The 13012-nt window shown below is 48.3% G+C and overlaps 1 protein-coding gene and 4 non-coding genes across 5 annotated transcripts in view; 1 reads left to right on the top strand and 4 right to left on the bottom strand.

Moving 5' to 3' along the window:
* The window catches only part of LOC102694790 (uncharacterized), an 8071-nt gene extending 110 nt beyond the window's left edge, over positions 1 to 7961 (bottom strand). The window contains exons 1-7 of the mRNA XM_006627493.3: positions 7826 to 7961; positions 6248 to 6463; positions 5341 to 5479; positions 5105 to 5247; positions 3944 to 3996; positions 2240 to 2685; positions 1 to 1166 (exon numbers count right to left, since the gene is read on the bottom strand). The exon at positions 1 to 1166 is cut by the window's left edge and continues 110 nt beyond it. Of these exons, the coding sequence (XP_006627556.2) occupies positions 828 to 1166; positions 2240 to 2685; positions 3944 to 3996; positions 5105 to 5247; positions 5341 to 5479; positions 6248 to 6462 (1335 nt within the window). The 5' untranslated portion in view covers position 6463; positions 7826 to 7961 and the 3' untranslated portion in view covers positions 1 to 827. The remainder of the gene's footprint in view (positions 1167 to 2239; positions 2686 to 3943; positions 3997 to 5104; positions 5248 to 5340; positions 5480 to 6247; positions 6464 to 7825) is intronic.
* Positions 7962 to 9799: 1838 nt separating this feature from the next.
* Positions 9800 to 9871, bottom strand: trnag-ucc (transfer RNA glycine (anticodon UCC)). Its single transcript has one exon. It is a non-coding gene; the product is annotated as a tRNA-Gly (tRNA).
* A 1601-nt stretch (positions 9872 to 11472) lies between these two features.
* Positions 11473 to 11566, top strand: trnai-uau (transfer RNA isoleucine (anticodon UAU)). The gene is made up of 2 exons: positions 11473 to 11510; positions 11531 to 11566. It is a non-coding gene; the product is annotated as a tRNA-Ile (tRNA).
* A 564-nt stretch (positions 11567 to 12130) lies between these two features.
* trnat-agu (transfer RNA threonine (anticodon AGU)) lies at positions 12131 to 12204 on the bottom strand. The gene has a single exon. It is a non-coding gene; the product is annotated as a tRNA-Thr (tRNA).
* A 645-nt stretch (positions 12205 to 12849) lies between these two features.
* trnal-aag (transfer RNA leucine (anticodon AAG)) lies at positions 12850 to 12931 on the bottom strand. Its single transcript has one exon. It is a non-coding gene; the product is annotated as a tRNA-Leu (tRNA).
* Positions 12932 to 13012: the final 81 nt, after the last annotated feature.

The raw sequence follows: 13012 nt of genomic DNA, 5'->3' as shown, positions 1-13012 counted from the left end.
CACTCTCCGACTTTCTAAGCCTCTTGCGAGCGACCGTCGGGGACGGACGGGCAAAGTCTTTAACCGTGTACCGTGTCTCTTTAAAGCACCAAAACGTCAAGACCCATGAATTCCTCCAATATATAGATGATAAGTGCCTGAATTACATCACGTAGTGCTTATGAACAATGAAGATAGCAGTCCAGGAAGAGCCCTGAGGATGGAGGTCATGTAAAAGAAAACAGCGCTGGGACTGAAAAGTACATTTTAAAAATCTAAACTGTGTTCTTAAGGCTCGGATCAACACGGGGGGGAGGCATAAATGAGAAGAAGAAATAGACGTTTCACCCCATGTCTAACAGTGTATGTTGGCGTCTCTGCTCTGCAGGACAGACCCGCCTGAGTTTACTGAAACTCCTCAGCGGTTTCAAATTCCTGTCTCAACACCATTATTGCTCGCGTTTATCCAGACAGTGGTGCCAGAGAGAGAGAGAGCGCGCCGACGTGCTGGCGGGGATCCACGCGTGGGAGCAGGCACACACGGGGGGGGGTGAGCGCACACACGCACCCCTTTGCGGGGCGCGGGCTTGTTTGCTCGTGCCCGGGTGTGAGCGCAGCTAATTACGATAGTGGCCAGGGCCCCAAATCCGAGAAGCTGCCCTCATTAAGACAATCACGGGAGAGAAAGAAAGGCAGAGACAAATCACAAGGCAAATTACGTGTTTTTTCTTTCAGCTGGGTGGCAGTGCCTGTGAAAGCCCACCCTCCCAGAGCTGTTTGTTTTGGGTTAATGTGCAGCACAGGCTGGGCTCTGGAGGGGTTGATGGGATACCGGAGCAGTCGGTCCACTATGCCTGTTGCTGCTGCTCGGGCTGTGGCCTCTGCACGGTCCACTCGCGCTCGTTCAGCACGGCGTAGCTGTAGGTCTTGTAGTTGAGCAGGTCCTGCGCGCGGAAGGCCTTGTTGGCCTCGTACAGCCTCTTCCAGTACGGGGGCAGGGGTGGGAAGCCGGCCAGCTGGGCCAGCTCGTCGTTGTAGTCCCACTGCTCCGAGTCCAGCTTCAGGATGTGGCGGGTGGCGATGCCACGCCGGCGCCGGGACTCGATCTCCGCCGTCATCTCCCGCTCCATCTCCTCCCGGCTGGGCAGGGGGCAGGACCCGTCCAGCACTGACAGCACGTACTGCGTCTGGGGACAGAGGCGAGAGCAGGCGGGCTCAGCGCGATCTTTCTGCAAGAACGCAACACAGTGGCTCCCACACGGGACAAACACCCCACAGAGGATGTAAAAGCACAAGTGGAAACATATCGCTTTAAGAATCAGACTTAGATTGAAGTAGGACATATATCTATATTACACATTTCCTGCACTGCAATATTGCTACTGAACCACACTGTGGCAGATAATAGAGTAATTGCTGTTAATTTACCCATTGCCACAATATATGGTACAACAGAATAAAGGTAACTTGCTTTAACACAAATTGATTTCTTTCTTTGCGAGAGTTTGTAAGAGCTAGGAAGCCCTTGCAGTGTGTAGCTCTCCTTGTTGAGCTCAATGAAAGTGAATCTGCACAAGACTGTGTCCTGCTCCTCTGACCATGATCTAACTCGACCAGCACGATACCAGAGCCTCAGCCTGGCACACTGTGCCCACCTGCACACCTCCCCATGTGCTCTGTTTCCTGCTCGTCTGTTAAAGGGGTGCTGCAGTCCCAATTAAATCTCAGTAACAAAATACATTATTTGACATCACAGAAGGAAAAAAATGACAAACTTTGATTTAAGCACAAAAATTGTGAACTTTGTGAAAGCACTGTACGTCACCGTCTTGTTGTAAACCACTGGTCTCGTTACGGGCGAGAGTGAGAGTCCGCGAGGACTGCAACATGAGGCGGCCCTTCCTGCTCCCTAGTCACTGTCATGACCAATGTAATGGGATGAACAAGCAAATAAGTACAGGTTGTGCAGCAGATACTTCATTGCAGAAGTGTTCCAACGTGATCTGCATGCAGAGTTAACAAGCAAGTAGTATTTGTCAGTAAAACCCTCTCAAGGGCGAGAGCAATATCACTACTGGATTAAACGAGATGTAGTCACAAGCCTGCTTGCTCAGAATGTCAGAGGGCAACCAGAAGTTTTGTTGGCCCATTCTGAATCGCAGAAAATGACGCTCTGCACACCTGGAAATGTTGTCTATTTTGTGATGTACAGTAAATTCAAGGTTTTACAATTGCAGTTCCCCTTCAAGGTGGCACTGACCTGGCAGTGGAAGTGTGGGAAGGGGCAGATGGCTCGGCAGATGCCCACGATGAAGAGGGATGGGTAGGCCGGGTGCAGCAGGAACTTATACAGGGGGGTGACCAGGTGGTCTTGAACCCGCAGCCCCAGCTCCGGCGCCGCGGCCAGGAAAGGGTAGGTGAAGTTGTAGCCCGTGCAGAGCAGGAAGACCTCGGGCCGGGCCAGCTCACCGTCCCGGAACTGCAGCGCCCCGTCGGGCAACACCTTCTCCACGGAGGGAGCCTGGCGCACGCCTGGGGGCAGGCGGCAGGTGAGGGGGCGGTTCCCGTGGCTGAGGGTCACCTGGGCGTCCACCTTGGACAGCTCCACCGCGATGTCCAGCCCCGACAGCCCAGCCCCCAGCAGGACCACAGATTTCCCAGCCAGGGGCTCGGCACAGCGGTAGTCATGACTGTGCATCAGCGTCCCTGTGAAGGAGCCAGAGAGGGCAGTCAGATCTGCCTCGTACCTGTCTTCAACACCTGAGGGGGTTGCATGCACGAAACAAGCCAGTACAAATACAGTGCAGTGCAAGCCAAACAAGTTCAGGGGGGTCAATGCATGAAATGATACAGTAGCTGTAGTTCAGGGAGTTCAATGCATGAAATGATAGCTGTAGTTCATGGGGCTCAATGCATGAAGTGATAGCTCTACTATCAGGGTGTCAATACATGAAATGATACACTAGCTGTAGTTCAGGGAGTTCAATGCATGAAATGATAGCTGTAGTTCATGGGGCTCAATGCATGAAGTGACAGCTCTACTATCAGGGGGTCAATGCATGAAATGATACCTCTATACAGTATATGCACTGATTTTGCAGTGGAAGGTATAGGAGTCCCATTGCTATGTGTTGCAAACCTCCTGCATCGCAGATGGGACCTCACTTCCAGTCAGCCTCACCTCAGTCTACGGACTCCACTCCATCGGCGTGAGCACCAGCTCCTTACTTTAAACTGCTCCTGATGTGAAACCGAATCCGTGCAACAGGCCCCGAGCCCGGAGACCAGTGGCCCTTGGACTGCACTATCGAAACGCCCGCAGCATTAACACAGACATGGAGTTTGGCTACAGTGGGTTTCCAATAATCAATCCCTCTGCGCTGAGCAAGCAAGTCATGTTTGTTCAGCCTTGCTAGACGCCAGTTGTGATGTTTTTGTCTTTATCTCCTCTTTCAGTTTTGGAAATTGCATAAACATGCTCCTGAGTCATTGCCTCAGTTTCTTCATCTCTGAGCTAATGCAGGGGGCTCTTTGCCCAGCAGTACATCTGTGTCTGTGTCTGCAGAGGCTAGAGACTCAGAGGTTCGGCCAGTGGAACTGTATTGGAATGTCTCATCCCAGTAAACCCTATTCCTAACCATGGCGTTCGACAGAATACAAATCACTTGTCTGATTGTGAAGCTCACCAACTCGTTCCATTACAAGGTTTTATTCTGTTCATTCCAAGAACATGTTTTAATTACTGTAAATGATTTTCAGCATCCTGCTGGTCCATTATGCCTCTAGCCAGTGTACCAGTTAAAGTTTTGATCAACTAAGAAATAACGCTAATCGATAGATGGTGGAGGTGTGGTAGAAGCAGGCTGAATAACAGTAGTTGTGGACCGTGTGATCTGTCTGTTACTGAACATTAAATCAGACATGTGAGCTTTAAAAGAACTGAGCTGGAAAAAGAGAGGTTTACCTTTAAAGTTCTCCAGACCGGGGATGGGTGGAATATAGGGATCATAAAAGTGCCTGGAAAACACACATGCGCAGACATTCAGGAAGGGGCCAGTAGACAAGGCAGAGGAGGGGGCGTACAGAGTTAAGGGACTATGGAGAACTAGACCCAGCTGGACTGGAAGGCCTGATCAAACCCTTGGCCTTTTTAAACTGGATGTGATCCTTCTAAAAACACAGGATGGGATAGGGCTGCATATTTCAGAACATGGAGGAATATGTACTCTGTTAAATATTCTGTTAAATGTGTGCTAAAGGCCCAACAATTCCTGGTAGTCTTTTCTAGTATTTTGATCAGGAAAACATTAAAGACACAACAGAAATATTCACTATAGCAAGTCAGTGAGAGCAAATGGCGAGATAGTGGGGAGGGGAGGGGATCTGTGTACTATCAGTGTACCCATGTACAGATGGCTGTGTACTATGAACATGCCTGTATTCTATCAGTGTACCTGTGTGCAGGTGACTGTGTTCTATTAGTGTACCTGTGTACTATGAGCATGCCTGTGTTCTATCAGTGTACCTGTGTGCAGGTGACTGTGTTCTATTAGTGTACCTGTGTACTATGAGCATGCCTGTGTTCTATCAGTGTACCTGTGTGCAGGTGACTGTGTGCTATCAGGGCACCTGTGTGCTATCAGTGTACCTGTGTGCTATCAGCATGACTGTGTCCTGTCAGCATACCTGTGTGCTATCAGCGCACCTATGTGCTATCAGCATGACTGTGTCCTGTCAGTGTACCTGTGTGCTATCAGCGCACCTATGTGCTATCAGCATGACTGTGTCCTGTCAGCGCACCTGTGTGCTATCAGCGCACCTATGTGCTATCAGCATGACTGTGTCCTGTCAGCGCACCTGTGTGCTATCAGCGCACCTATGTGCTATCAGCATGACTGTGTCCTGTCAGCGCACCTGTGTGCTATCAGCGCACCTATGTGCTATCAGCATGACTGTGTCCTGTCAGCGCACCTGTGTGCTATCAGCGCACCTATGTGCTATCAGCATGACTGTGTCCTGTCAGCGCACCTGTGTGCTATCAGCATGACTGTGTCCTGTCAGTGTACCTGTGTGCAGGTAACTATAGAAGACTGCTGGGGGCTTGTGTCCATGATCCCTGACTTACCCATTGCAGACCATCACGGCGTCGAAGCGCTCCGTGACGCTCTCCTTCTGGCGGAGGCTGTTGGTGACGGTGACGTCCCACGCCAGCCCCCGCCAGCCCGTGGGCGCGCCGACCGGCTTGACCGCGTCGACCAGGGTGCGGAACTGCGGGCAGGAGGGCACGGGTCAGAGCGCAGCCACAGACCGCGGCTGGTCAGGGGCGCCCTGCCGGGAGACGGAGGGGAGCGGGACCTGTACCTTGATGTGCTCCCGCAGGCGGAAGTGCTCACAGTACTTCTCCAGGTACCTCCGCACCTCCGTGTGGTGGACGAAGGAGGACAGGTGCGTGTCGAAGGGAAAATCGGGAAACGCCATCACTTCCTTGGGGATATTGGTCCTGTTGAGGGTTACAAAGTCTTTACTCCAGGTTCAGGGGTAGGAAGCCCACTGCACGGTCACACCCCAGGACTGGGCACTGCCCCAGAGCAGAATACACACTGCCTGGTAGTCATGTCGTCATTCTACACACTGTTATAAACTCGTTAAAATAGAAAAATTCGGATCTAATAAGACTTCATGAAAATAAAACCAATTTGTAAAACCACATACTTAACAGGTAGATAAGAAAACAGAAGCTGCTGTTAAAATGTGAGGATTCTGACTATGTAGTTCAAGTAGGTAGCTGGGTCAGCAGGCAAGAAAGGAATAAGTAAAGGTTAATTCCACGCTGAATAGAGAAGAAACGAAGCACAATGTTTTGGCTGTGGAGGCTTCTTCAGGTGTGCCACAGCCGAAGAAGGCTCCACAGCTGAAACATTGTGACACAGCCCAAGAAGGCTCTACAGCTGAAACATTGTGACACACCAGAAGAAGGCTCCACAGCTGAGATGTTGTGTTTCTTCTCTTCTCTTTTCAGCATTGAATAAACCTTTACTTGTTCCTATTTTGCCTATGTTCGAGTAGGGAGTTGCGTCAGCATGTGTAGGCTGCAAAGGAACAGGTGAAGGTTTATTCCCTCCTAAGAGGATGTTTCAGGTGTGGAGCCTGAACACCTGAAGAAGGCTCCACAGCCGAAACGTGTCTCTTTCCTGTAATAAACCTGTACCTGTTCCTTTGCGTTCTGGCTATGACGTGCCAGCCTGCTGGGTGCTTTGCCATGCGTTACCTCAGGTCTCTGTACATGCTGCTGTGCACTGGCAGCCCGTTCTCGTCGGTGCCCACGCGATCCTCGTAGACCCAGGTGCCGCCCACCCGCTCCGTCAGCTCGTACACCACGGGGGGCGCGAAGATGTCCCGGCGCGCCAGCAGATGCCGGGCGGCGCAGAGCCCTGCCGCGCCTGCGCCGATCACCGCCACACGGAGCTTCCCCACGCCGGCCATTCTACAGACGGAGAGGGAAGAGCCGACGTCACCCGCGAGCGCTGGAACTGTACATCACAGGCGTTGCTACTCAGACTGGGTATTGACCACCAGTTGCCTAACAGTATGATCAGCTTGAAAAACAAGCCTCGGCAGCAAATACCCTTCGTCAATCCCAGGCCACATGAAAGGCAAGAAAAGGTGTCAAGAACCGCCAATTCCCATGAGATCAATCGCACATGCCTGCGCTTCTACGTTTAGATGACGTTTAGCGACAGTTTTTTTCAGAACGTGTGATCTTGAGAAATAAAGTGTCTACTTCTAAAGCATTCTGAAGAGTTTTACTCTTCAGTACGGATCAATTTGAAAACAAAGAGACAAGAGACATGCCTCGAAGACGGTTTCTCCCAAAAATAAATATATATACAGACTGCTGGATAAGACCCCCAAGACGCCTCAAACTGCTAATGTCTGATTTCCAAATGGAAGTAAGCAGCCCCCTATCGGGGCAGGAGAAGCAGGTTTTTCCCCTCTCGTGTGCCCCCGGAGTACGTCAGCTGGCTCTGTACTGTAACCGGAGTCCGAGTTCCTCCGAACGAACTCGGCGACCTCCGGGAGCTGGCGCGAGCTGCGGGCGCTGTCGAAGCGATTGGATCCCCGCCCCACAACCTTTAACAGCCAACTCCGAGCGTCGGCCGGACTCTTGGGGCCCCTTGCAATGTTATGCAACCGGCTTTTCATAGATTGCGGTCAGACCGCTGGTTTTCCAGTGCGGTTCTGTGCGACATTCAACTTGAAATGTGACGTAATCCTCCCAAGAGGGTTTTAAGAATCGTTCACTGAAGTACTGTCACACTATTGTTAGTGGAACCCCACAGTATGTATGTACATTATTAATTCTTAAGTTGTACAATCTTTCGAAAGGAGTTTAAAGATGAATAGCGAGAGGCGTTGCAAACGGAACAAGTATTGCAACCGGTTAGATTGCAACCACTAGACAGACTGCTTTTCAATGCCCCTCAATATTCGTGCAGTACAGTGTATATGTACACTCTGCATTTGTCCCTCTGTGCTGCTGAAAGAAATAGCACACGATCAGCCCCTTAATTGCATATATATTATGCAGTTATTTGCAGCATGTAGGTAAAGATGTGGAAGTTTCTTCAGTTTAAAAAACTGATTTTTGCTGACGTCTCTCTGTGCTCTTTCAAAAACGTTGTAATGCAAGCGAAGAGTCGATCGCTGTCGTTTCAGGGTAAGTGCTGTGGTGTAGGCTAGCTCTGCTGCAGAAACGGTTCCCTTTATTCCGATCTCAGGAAGACCACAGCGTGAGAGCGATTGGGTCTGTCGCTGTTCGCTTCTCTTGCGCTACAGGCGAGGGTACCTGAGGGTCTGGACGAGGCGAGCCGCGGAGCCGCTGGAAAGACTGTCCCCCGGGTAATCCTCGCGGAGAGACTTCGAGGAGTTGGAAAGAGACGTCAAACCGAGAAACGCACAAAGACAACCGGTCAACGTCAGCCCTCCCCCGAAGCCGGGCGAATCCGCTGAGTGGCTGTTTCTTTACACACGTCAGACTCTCCTCACTCCTTCCTGGAATCTCTGTTGCATCTGTTTAACTGTATGTATTGAAAACTGTTGTGGGTAGATTTGCAAAATGTCAGTGTTAAACATTTGAAGGTACATGTTAAATTGAAAGATTTTGATATTATTTGATATTTGCTTAGATCTGATTTTGGATAAAGGATGTGTTTTTATTATTAATCTGTTAAGTATTTTGGCGAAAAACTTCATCCACGAAAGTCAATAGTCTAATACTGCTCCCTCTCTTAATGCTTTAAAAGTAGAATTCCTTTTTTATTTAAATTCTTTTCGAATTTTAAAAAATCAAAAGGCAGGAAAAACAATGGAAATGCGTAAAAAGTATCGTTTTCAGCTTTTAGAAGTGTGAAGTGGCTGTGAAGTGTCTATTTCTGTATCTATTTGAATATTCGGTCTCCGTTTTTGTATTTCTGGGGTTTAAATAAAAACGTTCTCCTTCCTCGCTATAAACGAGAAAGCCGGCGAGCCTCACACAAGGAGAGGGCGGAGACATCTTCAACCCACCGCTATGTGGCCAATCGGATTGGTCTTGCAAGCGCTCTGTGTCCTTACTGACTCTATAGCGTTGCTGTTGTTGTTTTGACGCCTGTGTCAAAGTTTTGGGGGAAACTTTAAACAAATGAAGAGGTTTTGCATCAAGTACTATTCGTATGGGGGAGCCAGAGGTTTAACAGCCACTGGAAGCCCTAAAAAGCCAGACTTCTCCATGACCTGGTGCCATTCTTCTGTCTGTTCATAAACGATGAATATTATGCATAGGCGGCTCCCGCTGACGGGAAAGATGCGAACATAGCGCCTGTACACAAAGGGCGACTAAACCGCCCCAAATACTGCAGAACAATTCACCCAATATACACGATAGGCAGATTTACGGATATAATCTTTAGAACTCAATTCTGAAGGATAGTCTGTATTGTAATAGAGCTACTCAACTTGTTTCAGACTACGGCACACTTCTGGAAACTGAAAAAAAAAACATCCCACAAAAAAATGGATCTTCTGCAGTGCGATAGGAATTATTCAATAATAATGGTTGGGTCCCTGAAACGCCACTATCAGGATTTTTCTTAATCTTTTAGTGTTTATGTTATGTTCTGGAAAAAAACGCCAGTATAATAATAATAATAATAATAATAATAATAATAATAATAATAATAATAATAATAATAATAATAATAAACAGAGTGATTAAGCCAGTTCAGAGATGGGGATTATTAGGAGGCCATGATGGGTTAAGGCCAGGAGGAAATTTGGTCAGGACCCTGATGTAACACCCTTACTCTTTTCGAGACACATTCTGGGAAGTATACTGACCACAGAGAGTCAGGACCTCGGTTTTACGTCTCGTCTGAAGGACGGCGCCTTTTTACAGTATATTGTCTCCGTCACTTTACTGGGGCATCAGGACCCACATAAACCGCAGGGTGAGCGCCCCCTGCTGGCCTCACTTACACCTCTTCCTGCAGCAGCCTCAGCTTTACCAGGAGTCAAAGGAACAAGTAATAGGTTTATTCCATGCTGAAAAATAGAAGAGAGAGAACACAACGTTTCGGCCGTTGAGCCTTCTTCAGGTGTGAGCACAATAAGCTGAAGAAGCTTTTTTACAGCATGGAATAAACCTATTACTTGTTCCTTTGCAGTCTACGCATGCTGACGCAGCTCCCCACCTGAACTACTTTACCAGGAGTCTCCCATCTAGATACTGGCCAGCCTCACACCTGCTGAGCTCCAGTGGGCTGCCGGCAAAAGAGCTCTCCGATGCGTTGGCCGGGAATCGAACCCGGGTCAACTGCTTGGAAGGCAGCTATGCTCACCACTATACCACCAACGCGGACAACCTCACTCCCCTCCTGAATGAAGATGACAACAAAACCTCCTGTTGTGAATTTCCTGAAATGTTTCAAGAAACGCCTTGGTGAGACAGAAGGTGGAATTTGATCCATTTGAGCGTGATGAGTGTCACGCCGAGGTAATGGGTAAACAAAACAAACGAATAAGAAAGCTCAATAAAGTACACATTAACACATTAACAACTCTGATGGGGTCGGTTCTCACACACCGACTCACTTGCGCACAAATACACAAAAAACCCGCGGTGTTTCTGTAACGTAACCCTACAAAATAGCTCCTCCTTTGCTGGAAAGCAGGAGCGATGTCTGCGGCAGAGGTCCTAGAGACACGCAGGGGTCGCCAGGAATTGCTTCAGGAAAGAGTCTTGGTTTTCGAATTCCACAGGTTCTTGTATGAAATTGTAAAAAAAAGATGTGCTTTTTTTTTTAAAGCAGGAATTGCTCTGTGTGTATGAGAGAGGGCCTACTGGAGCACTCAGCTCGCCTGTGGGCATAAACTCGTTTTCGGCCGCCTCTGCCGGGAGGGAGAGGGCAAAGAGCGGACTTTGGACCGCTGGCTGATGTTTAATAAACCTTCCTTTTCATCCCGTCCACCAACCGACGTGTTTCTGAGAAACGTGCTATTCTAGAGGACGGGACGTGCTCTCGTTTCCTCCTCCCCCGTCCGTTCTCTCGTTTTAATGTCGGCAAATGATGTAGTGCGTCCAAATTTTGGCGCAGCCCAGGCAGGGAAAGAGTATTTAAAATATATATTGGTAATTTTCGTTGTTAAAGGAGGAACCATCCTAGGACCATAAACACTTCTCAAAGCGAAAACAACTACAAGAATCGCATTCACATAGGCGAAAAGGGCAGACTTGAGAGATCCGTTTTAGGGCCCAGGTGAAAACATTGAGGATCAGAGAGATTCCGCCCCCTGTCTCAGGTGCCTGTGCCTTTGAACTCCTTTTCGCGCCTCCTGCACTCATACTCGAGTCCTCTTGCACTTGTGCGCTCCTGAAGATGGGCCGCGACCGACACGCGATGTGACCTGCTTTGTACTTGTACGTGTGAAAATCCCCTCGAGTGAGGCCTTTGAACGTCGTAGGATGAAGCAGCCCCTCTTTCAAATAACAGCGACTGACCTGTGTAAAGGATGTGTTAAAGCGCTTTCCGTAAGTGCCCAGGCAGTGTGGAATGTTCAAGTAGGACACTGATCAGCCAGCCTCTGTGATGCTCTAACAAGCAGGTAGTGTTTGAAGTGTATCTTTTCACTGAACCGTTGAGCCTTTGGCTTTTACATACCGCACGCTAAAGGGTCTGACACTAATTTATTGCAGCTGCAATTGAATTTGGTGAAATGTTCTAACCGAGAATGGGGCTAGAGAGCTGAGACGTTCTCCTCGTTTCTCTTGCAACCAGTCAGCGTTTGTACTTTCAATTCGAGTTCACAACATGACCCAGGAGTGCCGGAATGGGGTAACACTCGGCTTTGGGTTGCGTGATTTACACGAACGATGAGGGAAAACAGTTTCAGAACCTCACATAGACTTCTGGAAGCTGATATAGCTGTGTAGTTGTGGTAAATCGGGCATGTCGCGCAGCTCCAGTGGCGCAATCGGTTAGCGCGCGGTACTTATATGGCAGTACTCTGCAGAGCGATGCCGAGGTTGTGAGTTCGAGCCTCACCTGGAGCAGTGTGTTTTGCTAGTGACGTCATTTTAGTGCGCACCAGATCACCTGTGCCCTGGCGCTCAAGAAGAAATTCCTTGCTTTTTGCCAATGCAGCCTCAGCAAAGCAGGTGACCACGAAGGCCTGTTTTTCAAAGCCTTGAAAAACGTATTCACCCCTAGATTTTCGTTCTGGTAAAATCATCGTCCGCACGCATGTACAGATGAATGCTTTTCATCTCTGCGTTCATCAAGACGTACATATAATTGGGCAAGGTATTCAGTAAATACGATCCAAAATACATGAGCGTTTTCAGTCCAGTCCACTCACAAAATATAAGGCGAACAATTTCTGCGCACACAATGAACAGTAACATTATGAAATCGATAAACCAGCTTTTACTGTAGTAAGAACCGTTTTTCTTGGGCACCTTTACACATGAACACGAACAATACTTTTCGTGGAGACAAGTAACTTTTGCGGGCGGTTTTCTTTTCGTGAGCGTGTTCAGCTATTAACCAAAAGCACCCCTTGAGCCATAAAGACCAGGAGTCAAACCAAAAGAAAACGTTTAACAGCCATCACTCAAAGGCACCGCTGGGATTCGAACCCAGGATCTCCTGTTTACTAGACAGGCGCTTTAACCAACTAAGCCACGGCGCCGCTGAGAGCTGTTTCGCCATTAAGTTCTAATTTTTCGATATTTAGCAAATTGATCGAATGGTATTTTTAGACAACTTTGCCTAAAAATTACATTAAAAACTTTCTTCTCAGCAACTTCTAGTCATTACCAAAAATCTTAAAAACCCATGGAGTTTGAAGGAGTCGGAAAAGTGTATTCTGACAGGTTAAGCGGGTCCAGAATATTCTGGGTGATTTTTCTGCCTCTATCATAAACTAACTCATAAATACAGTGGTGATGCCTCATCTTATCTCTAGTCTCGGGTTCTTCCTCAGGGTCTCGCCTGGACCTGCGGTTCAGTCCCACTTCAAAGCGACTAGATGTCTGGATTGGGTTGGATCGGATTGGTTATTGTATGTCCTCCCATTGTCCCTTTAACCTTCCACTGGGAGAATAGCTGTGTTCCCTCAATATCGGCTTGCGCCTAAAATGTATTGTTTTTAATCCGACGTTAATTTTTGCATTTATTTATTTATTCTTAATGACATTTTATATCCAGGACGTATCCATTTGGAATCAAATTAAGTTGCACTAAGAAAGCTTTTGTCATTATTCATACATCATCAAGATATAGTTTTTGATTATCCTGCAGGATAAACACTAATTTCGGGAAAAAGAGAGCTTTGTGGCAGCGGTGGGATTCGAACCCACGCCCCCGAAGAGACTGGAGCCTTAATCCAGCGCCTTAGACCGCTCGGCCACGCTACCATGAAAACTTTCCTTAAGGGCTTCAGAAATCGCACGCACTAGTTTCTTAGAGGACCCGTTGGAAATCATTTCCAATACTGG

This window comes from Lepisosteus oculatus, chromosome 3, assembly GCF_040954835.1.
Source record: "Lepisosteus oculatus isolate fLepOcu1 chromosome 3, fLepOcu1.hap2, whole genome shotgun sequence".
In the NCBI taxonomy this organism is placed as follows: domain Eukaryota; kingdom Metazoa; phylum Chordata; class Actinopteri; order Semionotiformes; family Lepisosteidae; genus Lepisosteus; species Lepisosteus oculatus.
The sequence above is the reverse complement of the archived record's forward strand: the minus strand, read 5'-3'. Positions and strand labels throughout refer to the sequence as shown.